At 39.7% G+C, this 15601-nt stretch overlaps 2 protein-coding genes across 2 annotated transcripts in view; both read left to right on the top strand.

Annotated features, from left to right (window-relative positions):
- opn4xb (opsin 4xb) overlaps positions 1–4109 on the top strand; it is a 29779-nt gene extending 25670 nt beyond the window's left edge. The window contains exon 9 of the mRNA XM_071404242.1: positions 323–4109. Coding sequence (XP_071260343.1) covers positions 323–715 — 393 coding nt within the window. The 3' untranslated portion in view covers positions 716–4109. The remainder of the gene's footprint in view (positions 1–322) is intronic.
- A 1519-nt stretch (positions 4110–5628) lies between these two features.
- pdlim5a (PDZ and LIM domain 5a) overlaps positions 5629–15601 on the top strand; it is a 126547-nt gene continuing 116574 nt past the window's right edge. The window contains exon 1 of the mRNA XM_071404229.1: positions 5629–5775. The gene's annotated coding sequence lies outside the window, so the exon portion shown is untranslated. The remainder of the gene's footprint in view (positions 5776–15601) is intronic.

Raw genomic sequence — 15601 nt, 5'->3', positions numbered from 1 at the left:
TACTTGCGGTGTTGTTTGCCTTTTATTTTGCCATTGGTTTGGTATTTCTCCTCATTGAACATCATGTTGTGTCCACACATTGATCTGAATTGTACTACTTGATTGGTGGACATTATGGTGCCTTTATGCCGTTTAGAAAACATTTTATCCAAATATAGTAGTACATATATTTTTTTTCCTCATATGGGTGGCCCCAGCGGGAATCAAACCCACAACCCTAGTGTTGCAAGCACCATGCTTTACCAACTGAGCCACACATGAAACCTCAGCCCTGTATTTACTGTTGTCATGACCATGCTCTACTCATGTATCTGTGTTTCAGCCCAGCCACGCACTGAAGAAGTCTATGAGCGCCAGTGAACACGAAGTAGTGTCTGGCTCCGTCTGCATGGCAGCCGTCCCCCTGCTGGCCTTATCGAAGAGGAGCCAGAGTGTCCAGCTAACCAATGGAGGAGAGACGACAGAGAGCGAAAGCGGCAGCGAGCGCAGGAGCACCTTGGACTCTCCTAGTTTACGAGCCCAGCTTTCTCACATCTCCAGTATCCCGCAAATCATCATCAGCCCAACGTCGGAGAGCAGCTTAATGTCAGATGACAACTTGTCCTTAGTGGAGAAGCAGGGAGCCATGATGAGTCACGGGGAGGGAGAACTGCTGGTGGGCCTGCGGAGCTGTTCTTCAGAGCTACTGGAGTCAGTGGAAAGATTTCTCTCCTGAGTTCACATACAAACTCTAAACTCTTCGTCTGTGTCCCAAATGGCATCCTTTCTTTCCTTCTTCTTCTCTTTTCTAATACTGATCCAACCAATCCATTCCACCCAGCCTCTTTTTTTAAAACAAACTTTGAGAAGGAGACCAAGGCAAGCCCTAGGCAAGATCTGGTTGTGCTTCAATGAACAGAAGGGAGAAAGAAACCCAGGAAGGGCTGATTCTGGTGTGATCTGGTCACAAGAAAGTGTTGCCGGGTAGAAGGGAATATTAAAAGCCACCTGATTCATTCCCCAGCCACTGTGATTAACATCCTACTTTCTGCTGTTTGTTTACATGGCACCCTTCATTCAGAGGATCTATGATGGTATAGTGGTTCCATAATGTATATTGACTTAGAAAGAAGGCCTTTATAGTAGCGAATAGAACTAACATCCTCATGCCAATGGACCAATGTTGGCAATGAGTGTTAATGAGCTATGGACATTAAAGCCACAATCTGGAGTCTGTTTTAAAATAATAATACATTGAATTTATAACGCACATTTCATTTAAAAAAACAATCTCTACATAAAAACAAGAGACATAGACAAAAAGGACACATCTAGACAGGGCAACTGACACAAAGATCAAAGCTCACGCTAGAAAGGGCCAGGACAACAAGCAGCACAGCTATATCTAGGAGGGTGTTGAAGCCATTTAAAGGGGGGGGGTAGCTAAATGTGACCACTCCTATATTCATGGGGTTATGGTCTGACAGTCCATGAGATCGACATGATGGTTTTAAATATATTTTGAAGCTGTACATTGTTACAAACAAATGCTCAAATGGAACGTTCAAAAACATGAACAATGGGGTAATTTTACTTTAGATTTGGGTTAAGATAGGTGAAGTCAGCTGTAGTGAGCTCACAAAAATAAAATTAAGCAGCTCGCAAAAGTTATATTCTTCAATAATCAACGGGCATAGTTCATTGAAATTACTATTAAACACTAAGACATGTACTACAGATTTGGCCTTAATGGACATTCCAGAATCTAGACACTTGGAAAAGAAGGCACACAACAAAATAATACCGGTCAAACTTTTTCCCTGTATCCGATTGGCTATGGGATCTTATCTGCCCTTTGCATTGAGTTTGACCACAGCTTCCTTTATCACACGGGCAGTGATGTAATCATCGATCCTTGACTCCTGTTTATTTAAAGACATTTTGCTACATTTTCACTTATTGCACATTTTTGTTGTCACTATTGTCCATTTTGTTCGTGTGGTTATGTTTCTTGATAATATCGTTGGATCATTTTTATTTGTTTGCTTTGAGATTTGTCTGCCCTACTGATGTTGCTGGTCATCCCCTTTCAAGGTTTTGTGAAATGGTTTGGTTCAAGGTTTTGTGAAATGGTTTGGTTCAAGGTTTTGTGAAATGGAGAGAAAAAAACAACAGCATCGTATTGCTATTACGCATTAGTAATAGCTCTAACCCAAGTGATATCTGAAAATATATAAAGAGGAAAATGACAAGCATTGGTAATAGCTCTAACCCAAGTGATATCTGAAAAGATATAAAGAGGAAAATGACAAGCATTGGTAATAGCTCTAACCCAAGTGATATCTGAAAAGATATAAAGAGGAAAATGACAAGCATTGGTAATAGCTCTAACCCAAGTGATATCTGAAAAGATATAAAGAGGAAAATGACAAGCATTGGTAATAGCTCTAACCCAAGTGATATCTGAAAATATATAAAGAGGAAAATGACAAGCATTGGTAATAGCTCTAACCCAAGTGATATCTGAAAAGATATAAAGAGGAAAATGACAAGCATTGGGAACAGCACTGAATTTAGAAATACAGAAAATTTTATGGTTCTGTGCAGTACTGGAAATCTGCCAAATTTGACAAAATGTGCTGTTATCCCTGATTAATTGACTTGACTAGATTCTGGACACCTAACCCTGAACGAAGCATCATCTTTTGATGGCTCCAAGGCAACAATGCTTTGGTTATGTTTATGAGTGTTGATGGTGATTGTGTTGGTTAAGCCGATCCTCATTGGCCAATGACCTGAATCTCAACCTATTTAATCCTTCCAGATAACAGGCCTCAGACAGCTTGCTGTTCCCCACGCTTCAATGGACCATATTGCCCTCCTCTCTAAACACACACACGCACACACACACACACACACACACACACACACACACACACACACACACACACACACACACACACACACACACACACACACACACACACACACACACACACACACACACACACACACACACACACACACACACACACACACACACACACCTTCAAGTGAATATCTTTCTTACCTAAATTGGAGAGAAACTCAATCACCAGGACCAGGGTTTTAAAGGTCCAGTGCAGTCAAAATTCAGTTTATCCTGTCTTTTGTATCATAATGTACAACAGCTGATGAAATGAACACTGTAAAAAACATTGTGTGAAAAACACTGTAAAAATCAAACACGGTAAAAAAATGAGTGTGATTTTAAAAAAATCAGTATTATTTCCTGATAGTTGCTGGTTGAAAATAGAATCTACACTGGACCTTTTAATCAGCACGTTAGCATGGGCAGGAGTTTCGTCTTTCCATGGTGACATCACCAATGCGGTAAATTGGTTAATAGACCAATAACAAAGAGAGTTCCAAACCTCTCTGCCAATAACAGCTAGTTGTCCGTTTTCCCATCCCCACTCAGACCACACCCAGACAGTCCTAGATAAAATGATTGCTTGAGAAATATGTTTTTGCCCATTTTAATGGAAATCAATTACAATAAAGTACTTAATTGTTACCCAGAAATGATTTGATATTGATAGAAAAACGTCACCGTTGGACCTTTAAGTGATGCCATAAAAGCACAATGTAAAAATATATATATATATATTTCCCCTTGTTTTGTATGGATTTGATCATGTTTTACCTGTCTTGAATCGATGGTTCTGTCTTGTATCACTCAAGGGACAGTGTTTGAATGTATGACGTACAGTGTCTAAAATGTGCTATTAATGTCACACCATCAGTTGCTTGTTGATGAGCGTGTTGATTACATGGGTTGTGACAAGGACATAATGGCCCGTATTCACAAAGTGTCTCAGATCTACAGTAGGATCAGGTCCCCCCCCCCCTTGTCCATTTAATGTTATTTTATTCGGATCTAAAAGGCAAAACTGAACCTATTGTAGATCAGCACGTATACCCATGAGATACTTAATGAATACGGGCCATTGAGACGAGATGGGAGAGAAGCAGAAATTGACATTCTTGCCACTAGAGGGTTGTAGATACCCATACACATTATAGTCATCCTTTTATCTGACGGTGGTGTAGAAGAGCTCAACAAAATGTACTCGGAAGACTGTTAACACACCTATACCAAATTAAAACATACTGTGTGGATCTGTGTCTGTCTTTCAACCAACCAATGAGTGAATGAAAGAATCAGATCAAATCTCCTTCTTTGTATCATGTACGGAGTTCAACACTAAGATCTGAAGAACAATCAGAACTACTGGATTTTCCCCTCTGCTATTTCCCCTAGTCCCCAAATGGCACTCATTCTTAGCAGCTGATTGAGGGAAAAGATGACATCACTTTCCATGGTGCTTGCTGAAACTGGATATGTAATCAGGAAACCAGAATACCTGGTATCTGAAGCCAGCGATACCAAGTGTAAGTTCCAAATGGTACCCTAGTCCGTATTCAGTGCACTACTTTTGACCAGGCCCCATAAGACTCTGGTCAAAAGTAGTGCACTGTATAGGGATTAGGGTGCCATTTGGGACGTAAACCCTCGTCTCTGGGTTTTATTGCTGTGAGGTGCAATCAACTGGATGCTTTACTCCCTTCTACTGTGATACACACATCTGCAGTGACTTAATAATTTATTAAATTAGAATAGGATATATTTTTCTCAAGGGAATTCAGAGCAATCAAATGAGTCCCAATATTTTTATTTAACTAGGCAAGTCAGTTAAGAACAAATTCTTACTTACAATGACGGCCTCGGAAGAGTGGGTTAAACTGCCTTGTTCAGGGGCAGAATACTTTTACCTGTCCTTCTGGGCCAGCAACCTTTCAGTTACTGGCCCACTGCTCTAACCGTTAGGCCCATGAACATGTGAACGTCATCCACACATTTATCACATAATGCATTGAATATAGTGGCCTAGGCCTTGTCAATATTCAGTATCCATTACTTGAACAGTGAAGGTATCTATTTATTTTAAATTTGTTTCCCTCATTTACTGTAGCTATCGTGAAAGACTTCTCAACTCTGGAACAGGGGCAAACTGGATGATAGCTCTGGTCCAGGGCGTTAGTACGCGTTTCTCCAACAGTAGGCCTAGACTTAGACGAACGCGCACTTACACCATGGACCAGAGCTAACTGAAAGCTATTACTGGGATAAGAATGAAGTCAAGGTGTGGCATCCATCGCACTCTGATTTAAATGAAACTTACCGTAACTTGTTCTTAGAATTGCTATCATACACACACTCAGCATCAGTCACATTAAATTGAACAAACACTTCGTTTAGCAGATTTTCTACGGTCATTCACAATTATAAGCTATTCAATAGTTTATTAGAAAATCTGCTCAGGGAAGTGTTTGTAACAATACACAAACTAATATAATTTAAGTAGGACACTGCATATATAATTGAATTTACATTTTAGTGGGTTAATGTTCACAGAAATCCATTGGCTATTATTCTCTGAATGTCCACTCTTATTTTCTTTATTGCTTTATATTTTTGTTTTCATTGTTTTCTTTCGTCAACACTATGAAAATATCGTGCATTCAAACAGCACGCCTTATGAATGGAAACAAATTAACGTACTGATACTGTCCCTGCTTTCATGACGTAATATGAAGAGGGCAATTCGCCTCCCTCGCTGTTTGAAAAGAGCGCAGTTCGTGGCAGAAGTCAAACTGGTCTGGGACGCTGAGGAAAGCCACAGGACCACATTCCCATTGAACTGGAGCAGACAGTAGTCGTGAACGACGGAGCCTGGACCGCGCGGTGAAGAGGTGGGTGAACCACTCAGCGAAACATCTATTAGCATGCATGACAAAGGAGATGGTAACTGCGCTAAAACAAGTGCATGGATGAAAATGTTCTACAATAGATGATGGTTTAGTTAGTTAATACGGTCTGTGTTCAATGCCCCGTGCCGTGTGGAGGCAGGGTCAAGTGCAGGGTTGGGTAGGTTTCTTTCTAAATGTAATCTGTTAGTTACTAGTTGCATGTCCAACATTTTCATCAGTAAAATAATTTTTGGATTACCCCAAACTCAGTAACATAATCTGATTACGTTACTTTGGAGGAAGTCCAGGATCCATCAAATGCATTTGGTGTGTCATCATAGTGGACTCGCTCAGATGGAACAAACTTAAACTTGCAAAAGAAATTCGATGCTGATTTGAATGTCATTCAGAACACAGAAAGCTGTTATAATATTTTTTTTTACAGAAACATCCTATATGATTTTTTTTTAAATCCAAGAAGTAATCATCTAGTTTTTCAAAAGTATCTGTAATCTGATTACAATATTTTTACTGGTAAAGTAACTGTGTGTAATCAGTTACACCCAACCCTGGCCACGTGAAGGATGATGGCCATTGTATCTCACCATAGATGGAATTATGGTCACAAAGGACACCATAATTTGCATAGGCTACATTATTTATACTGGGCTGCTGCTATAGTTTATTTACATCACTTGTCATGAACCTGTTATAATGTCCTCTCATAATGTAGGCTGTCATAAAGTCATGTCATAATGTAGTCTGTCGTAAAGTCATGTCATAAAGTCATGTCAAAATATAGGATGTCATAAAGTCATGTCATAATGTAGGCTGTCATAAAGTCATGTCATAATGTAGGCTGTCATAAAGTCATGTTATAATGTAGGCTGTCATAAAGTCATGTCATAATGTTGGCTGTCGTAAAGTCATGTCATAAAGTAATGTCAAAATATAGGATGTCATAAAGTCATGTCATAATGTAGGCTGTCATAAAGTCATGTCATAATGTTGGCTGTCATAAAGTCATGTCATAATGTAGGCTGTCAGAATGTAGGCTGTCATAAAGTTATGTCATAATGTAGGTTATCATAAAGTAATGTCATGTCATAATGTATGTTGTCATAATGTAAGCTGTCATGAAGTCATGTTTTAATGTAGGCTGTCATAAAGTCATGTCATAATGTAGAGTGTCATAATGTAGGCTGTCATAAAGTAATGTCATAATGTAGGCTGTCATGAAGTCCTGTCATAATGTAGGCTGTCGTAAAGTCATGTCATAATGTAGGCTGTCATATAGTCATGTCATAAAGTTATGTCGTAATGTAGGCTGTCATAAAGTCATGTCATAATGTAGGCCATCATAAAATCATGTCATAATGTATGCTGTCATAAAGTCATGTCATAATGTAGGCTGTCATAAAGTCATGTCATAATTTAGGCCGTTTTAAGTCATGTCATAATGTAGGCTGTCATAAAGTTATGTCATAATGTAGGCTGTCATAAAGTCATGTCATAAAGTTATGTCATAATGTAGGCTGTCATACAGTCATGTCATAATGTAGGCTGTCATAAAATCATGTCATAATGTATGCTGTCATAAAGTGATGTCATAATGTAGGCTGTCATAAAGTTATGTCATCATGTAGGTTGTCTTAAAGTCATAAAGTCATGTTATAATGTAGGCTGTAATAAAGTCATGTCATAATGTAGGCTGTCATAAAGTAATGTTATAATGTAGGGTGTAATAAAGTCATGTCATAATGTAGGCTGTCATAAAGTCATGTTATAATGTAGGCTGTCATAAAGTCATGTCATAATGTAGGCCATCATAAAATCATGTCATAATGTATGCTGTCATAAAGTCATGTCATAATGTAGGCTGTCATAAAGTCATGTCATAATTTAGGCCGTTTTAAGTCATGTCATAATGTAGGCTGTCATAAAGTTATGTCATAATGTAGGCTGTCATAAAGTCATGTCATAAAGTTATGTCATAATGTAGGCTGTCATACAGTCATGTCATAATGTAGGCTGTCATAAAATCATGTCATAATGTATGCTGTCATAAAGTGATGTCATAATGTAGGCTGTCATAAAGTTATGTCATCATGTAGGTTGTCTTAAAGTCATAAAGTCATGTTATAATGTAGGCTGTAATAAAGTCATGTCATAATGTAGGCTGTCATAAAGTAATGTTATAATGTAGGGTGTAATAAAGTCATGTCATAATGTAGGCTGTCATAAAGTCATGTTATAATGTAGGCTGTCATAAAGTCATGTCATAATGTAAGCTGTCATAAAGTCATTTTATAATGTAGGCTGTCATAATGTCATGTTATAATGTAGGCTGTCATAAAGTCATGTCATAATGTAGGCTGTCATAAAGTCATTTTATAATGTAGGCCGTCATAAAGTCATGTCATAATGTAGGCTGTCATAAAGTCATTTTATAATGTAGGCCGTCATAAAGTCATGTCATAATGTAGGCTGTCATAAAGTCATTTTATAATGTAGGCTGTCATAAAGTCATGTCATAATGTAGGCTGTCATAAAGTCATTTTATAATGTAGGCTGTCATAAAGTCATGTCATAATGTAGGCAGTCATAATGTCATAAGCTAAATTGGGGAAAAAGGAATACGTTTGGTTTTGCTTGTAATGTGTGTGCCGTCACGTCATTTCATTTCAACACAACTGTAGGCTACCTTCCTATTTGCAGAATTTGGCATTTTCTGTCAGAAATACAAACTTGATTAGATATAATTACTGTGTGTGTATGTGTGTGTGTATGTGTGTGTGCATGTGCATGTGTAGGGAGACGTGTGTGTGCATGTTAAAATAATTAGTCTTTGACTGAGAAAGAGAGAGCGAGAGAGAGACAACTGATTGTGTTGCAGGTGGAATAGAGAGATCCTGTTAACCTCAGCTACTTACCAGCAGTGACCGTCAATCACCAGACATCAGTGGACTGTTTTCATTCATTGTTGTTGAAGAGAGACAGAGAGGAGAGCGAGGCAGGGAGCTTTACATTACTAGGGCTGGGTGCATTGATGTTTGGGGGTTGGGTGCATTTATGTTTGGGGGTTGGGTGTATTGATGTTAGCTCAGTGATTGGAGCAGATGCTTTGATATGCCTCGGAGAGCTAGCTTGCTTCTCATGTAGAGCCTTAAGCCATGGCCATATGGCCTCCAATGATATAGTAGGATGAAGAAACATGTTCCTTGTTTTCTGTTGTTTTTTTATCTTGTCAATGACTGCATTAGGTATAATAATAATAAAATGAGTCATTAAATAGTATAAACGTGTCATATTGTTCCAGAGTCTGTGCATAAAGCCCAGACTGATGATATGTAATGGAGTAGTCCAGGGAATCTGCTCTTGTGTTTATCATTTCACTAAGCTGTCTACATCAGCACAAGAGCTACTATGTGGCACAGGCCTAGCTCTGCCTGCAGCCAGGGGGATGAGGTAGGAAGCCATTGACAGGCAAACAGACCAGACAGACAGGCAGGCAGGCAGACAGACATAGCCTCTAAAACACAGGCAGACAGGCAGGCAGACATAGCCTCTAAAACACAAGCAGGCAGGGTGTGAGACAGATGGTTGAATACAGACAGACAGACAGACAGACAGACAGACAGACAGACAGACAGACAGACAGACAGACAGACAGACAGACAGACAGACAGACAGACAGACAGACAGACAGACAGACAGACAGACAGACAGACAGACAGACAGACAGACAGACAGACAGACAGACAGACAGACAGACAGACGAAGCCTCTCCAAACCACAGACAGACAGACGAAGCCTCTCTAAAACACAGACAGACAGACAGAGCCTCTCTAAACCACAGACAGACAGACAGACAGACAGACAGACAGACAGACAGACAGACAGGCAGGCAGACAGCAGGCAGGCAGGCAGGCAGGCAGGCAGACAGACAGACAGACAGACAGACAGACAGACAGACAGACAGACAGACAGACAGACAGACAGACAGACAGACAGACAGACAGACAGACAGACGGAGCCTCTCTAAACCACGGGCAGACAGACAGACAGAGCCTCTCTAAACCACGGACAGACAGACAGACATAGGGAGCCTCTCTAAAAGGGCTCCCTTAGCTCTAGCCTGCATGGGGCAACAGGAGAGGCAGCTAATCCTAGCTAAAGGCTCTAACTGGAACTGGACTGGACACAGCCAGCATGCAGTCAACACACAACAGCTGCCCTAGCAGGAAGGAAAGAGAGTTTGGAAAGTTATTGTTTGCACAGGCACCCCCATGGCTCCATACTCGGGATTGGCGGATTGGTTGAATAGTCTGGATTGTTCTGAAGGTGGGGGACCGGCTGGCTGTGTTTGTGTTCCATATGGCACCCTATTCCCTATATAATGGACTACTTTTTACCAGAACTCTATGGGCCCCTATTCCCTATATAATGCACTACCCTATGGGCCCCGTTCAAAAGTAGTGCACGATGTAGGGAACAGGATAACGTTTGGGACGAGACTGTATTTACAAAAACGGGTGATTCATGAGAAGTCAATTATAGGAGACAATACTGTAAGATCTATTATAGGAGACTATACTGTAGGATCTATTATAGGAGACTATAGGATCTATTATAGGAGACTGTAGGATCTATTATAGGAGACTATACTGTAGGATCTATTATTGGAGACTATACTGTAGGATCTATTATAGGAGACTATACTGTAGGATCTATTATAGGAGACTATACTGTAGGATCTATTATAGGAGACTGTAGGATCTATTATAGGAGACTGTATGATCTATTATAGGAGACTATAGGATCTATTATAGGAGACTATACTGTAGGATCTATTATAGGAGACTATACTGTAGGATCTATTATAGGAGACTATACTGTAGGATCTATTACAGGAGACTATACTGTAGGATCTATTATAGGAGACTGTACTGTAGGATCTATTATAGGAGACTATACTGTAGGATCTATTATAGGAGACTATACTGTAGGATCTATTATAGGAGACTGTAGGATCTATTATAGGAGACTATACTGTAGGATCTATTATAGGAGACTGTACTGTAGGATCTATTATAGGATACTATACTATAGGATCTATTATAGGAGACTATACTGTAGGATCTATTATAGGAGACTGTACTGTAGGATCTATTATAGGAGACTATACTATAGGATCTATTATAGGAGACTATACTGTAGGATCTATTATAGGAAACTATAGGATCTATTATAGGAGACTATACTGTAGGATCTATTATAGGAGACTGTAGGATCTATTACAAGAGACTATACTGTAGGATCTATTATAGAAGACTGTAGGATCTATTACAGGAGACTATACTGTAGGATCTATTATAGGAGACTATACGATCTATTATAGGAGACTATACTGTAGGATCTATTATAGGAGACTGTAGGATCTATTACAGGATACTATACTGTAGGATCTATTATAGGAGACTGTAGGATCTATTATAGGAGACTATACTGTAGGATCTATTATTGGAGACTATACTGTAGGATCTATTATAGGAGACTATACTGTAGGATCTATTATAGGAGACTATACTGTAGGATCTATTATAGGAGACTGTAGGATCTATTACAGAAGACTATACTGTAGGATCTATTATAGGGACTATACTGTAGGATCTATTATTGGAGACTATACTGTAGGATCTATTATAGGAGACTATACTGTAGGATCTCTTATAGGAGACTATACTGTAGGATCTATTATAGGAGACTGTAGGATCTATTACAGGAGACTATACTGTAGGATCTATTATAGGAGACTGTAGGATCTATTATAGGAGACTATACTGTAGGATCTATTATAGGAGACTAAACTGTAGGATCTATTACAGGAGACTATAGGATCTATTAAAGAAGGCTATACTGTAGGATCTATTATAGGAGACTATACTGTAGGATCTATTATAGGAGACTATAGGATCTATTATAGGAGACTATACTGTAGGATCTATTACAGGAGACTATAGGATCTATTATAGGAGACTGTAGGATCTATTATAGGAGACTGTAGGATCTATTACAGGAGACTATACTGTAGGATCTATTATAGGAGACTGTAGGATCTATTATAGGAGACTATACTGTAGGATCTATTATAGGAGACTATACTGTAGGATCTATTATAGGAGACTGTAGGATCTATTATAGGAGACTGTATGATCTATTACAGGAGACTATACTGTAGGATCTATTATAGGAGACTGTATGATCTATTACAGGAGACTATACTGTAGGATCTATTATAGGAGACTGTATGATCTATTACAGGAGACTATACTGTAGAATCTATTATAGGAGACTGTAGGATCTATTATGGGAGACTATACTGTAGGATCTATTATAGGAGACTATACTCTAGGATCTATTATAGGAGACTGTAGGATCTATTATAGGAGACTATACTGTAGGATCTATTATAGGATACTATACTGTAGGATCTATTACAGGAGACTATAGGATCTATTATAGGAGACTATACTGTAGGATCTATTATAGGAGACTATACTGTAGGATCTATTATAGGAGACTATACTGTAGGATCTATTATAGGAGACTGTAGGATCTATTACAGGAGACTATACTGTAGGATCTATTATAGGAGACTATACTGTAGGATCTATTATAGGAGACTGTAGGATCTATTATAGGAGACTGTAGGATCTATTATAGGAGACTATACTGTAGGATCTATTATAGGAGACTGTAGGATCTATTATAGGAGACTATACTGTAGGATCTATTATAGGAGACTATACTGTAGGATCTATTATAGGAGACTATACTGTAGGATCTATTATAGGAGACTGTAGGATCTATTATAGGAGACTGTAGGATCTATTATAGGAGACTATACTGTAGGATCTATTATAGGAGACTATAGGATCTATTATAGTAGACTATAGGATCTATTATAGGAGACTGTAGGATCTATTATAGGAGACTGTAGGATCTATTATAGGAGACTATACTGTAGGATCTATTATAGGAGACTATACTGTAGGATCTATTATAGGAGACTATACTGTAGGATCTATTATAGGAGACTGTAGCATCTATTATAGGAGACTATACTATATGATCTATTATAGGAGACTATACTGTAGGATCTATTATAGGAGACTATACTGTAGGATCTATTATAGGATACTATAGGATCTATTACAGGAGACTAAACTGTAGGATCTATTATAGGAGACTGTAGGATCTATTACAGGAGACCATACTGTAGGATCTATTATAGGAGACTATACTGTAGGATCTATTATAGGAGGCTATACTGTAGGATCTATTACAGGAGACTAAACTGTAGGATCTATTATAGGAGACTATACTGTAGGATCTATTATAGGAGACTATACTGTAGGATCTATTATAGGAGACTCTACTGTAGGATCGATTACAGGAGACTAAACTGTAGGATATTGTATAGGAGACTATACTGTAGGATCGATTTGGGCATATCTCTTCTCATGATATTGGCTTGGGCGCTTGGCCCCTCCCATCTGGGCCCCTGAACAGCTGCAAATCCCCACATTTCACTCAGTGTCTTGCTTGGAACTGCAAATCCCCTTTATAGGGGATCACCCTTCTGAATATTTTCCACTGTGAGTAAGCGTTTATCCCAAATTGTACACTATTCCCTATGTAGTGCACTCCCATAGGGCTCTGATAAAAAATTGTGCACTAAATAGGGAATAGGGTGCCATTTGAGACTTAACCTACTGTAACTAAGGAGACTTTAATGGATGAGTCGTGGGTACAGATAAGAGGGCTTGAATTAAAAGGCTCGTAGAGTTGAGTAGATCAAATGACTGGATGAACACAAGCATTTAGGATATTGTAGTGCCTAGACTGCATCTACACATGTTGCCTGTTATTGTATGTTGTATTCACTCTTGACTATCATCTGCTAATAAAAAAACATGAGATCAGAATCAGATTCACAGAGTTTATGTCTCCGGGGTGAAGTTTCCCCTAGGTACAGATCTAGGATCAGCTTCCATCCCTCTAATTCTAACCTTAACCATTAGTGGGGAAAATAGAAAATAGACACAAGATCAGGGCCTAGGGGCATTTTCACCCCTACAAGCCTGGGCCAGAGTCAGCAAAGGTAACGGAGTTGAAAATAAAGTATGTTATGAGGCTCCAAACGGGACGTGTCGTAGACTGTCAATGGCTCGTGCTTCTTTAGCATTTGATTTCAATGCCGAAAAGGTTCAGCATTAGCTGACCTATAAATGAAGGGGAAGGGGAAAGGGAATACCTAATGAAATGTGCACTGTCTGAGATCAGAGATACCCTATTCAGGAACAGTGAAAGGACGCCAGGCTGCTCCAGGAACAGTGAAAGGACACTAAGCTGCTCCAGGAACAGTGAAAGGACACTAGGCTGCTCCAGGAACAGTGAAAGGACACTAGGCTGCTCCAGGAACAGTGAAAGGACACTAGGCTGCTCCAGGAACAGTGAAAGGACACTAGGCTGCTCCAGGAACAGTGAAAGGACACTAGGCTGCTCCAGGAACAGTGAATGGACACTAGGCTGCTCCAGGAACAGTGAAAGGACACTAGGCTGCTCCAGGAACAGTGAAAGGACACTAGGCTGCTCCACGAACAGTGAAAGGACACTAGGCTGCTCCAGGAACAGTGAAAGGACACTAGGCTGCTCCAGGAACAGTGAAAGGACACTAGGCTGCTCCAGGAACAGTGAAAGGACACTAGGCTGCTCCAGGAACAGTGAAAGGACACTAGGCTGCTCCAGGATCAGTGAAAGGACACTAGGCTGCTCCAGGAACAGTGAGAGAGTGGATAGTAAAAAAAGTTGTCCATTGGAAACTGTTTCATATTTTCATATTATTGCAATGCTGTGGAGTTTTGGGAGCCGCACGACTACAATTAAGCATGATTGTTTTGCGTCTAAATTGCCTAAATTAAATGACTGTATTTCTGTCAGCCAGCCATTGGTGGTTAGCTATCAGAGGGTAAGGGTTCAGGGTTGGAGATGGGATTTGTCCCAAATGTCATCCTTTATGCCCACATAGTGTAGGTCCCACAGGGCTTTGGTCAAACGTAGTGCACTGTATAGGAAATTCGTTTCCATTTGGGCTTTAGCAGGGTCTCCACCAGTGCATGTGAACTATACATACTACCACAGTGGAGGCAGGATAGAATGGGTATTATCTAGGCTCAGGTCTGGGGAACAGAGAGATCAGATGGCGAGACTGACATCATTAAGAGCAAGTCCCCCACCGCCTAGCTGGCTGCTCTGTGCTGTTTGTGTTGCTCTCTGGGCATCTGAGCCCTTACGGTGTCTGGCACACCGTCCCTTTTCAAATCTGAATCAACAATAAAACTAAGTAATAACGGATTACACAATAGCCATCGTTGGATAATTTACGTCTCTTGTATTTTTACAGCATGTTCACATATACACATTTTAACAGCAGGATCATGTGTAGACGATTCTTGCAACCCCCTCTGGCATCCTTCGCTAAACAAAAGTGAATATGCCGTTTTGTTTAGCGAAGGATGCCAGAGGGGGTTGCAAGAATCACCTACATATGATCCTGCTGTTAAAATGTGTATATGTGAACATGCTGTAAAGGCCATGGATCATTCTGTTGAAGCTCAGCTGTTCCCCTCAGCCCAGAAGACGGGCTGGATGTAGCATACATGGCACCTAACCAGCATCTGTGCCTGGGGGATTCTTTTGTTCATGTGAATGATGCATTAAATGAAATTTATGTGGGGCAGATTATCATGCAATTTAAACTGGG

This window comes from Salvelinus alpinus, chromosome 5, assembly GCF_045679555.1.
Source record: "Salvelinus alpinus chromosome 5, SLU_Salpinus.1, whole genome shotgun sequence".
NCBI lineage: Eukaryota > Metazoa > Chordata > Actinopteri > Salmoniformes > Salmonidae > Salvelinus > Salvelinus alpinus.
The sequence above is the reverse complement of the archived record's forward strand: the minus strand, read 5'-3'. Positions and strand labels throughout refer to the sequence as shown.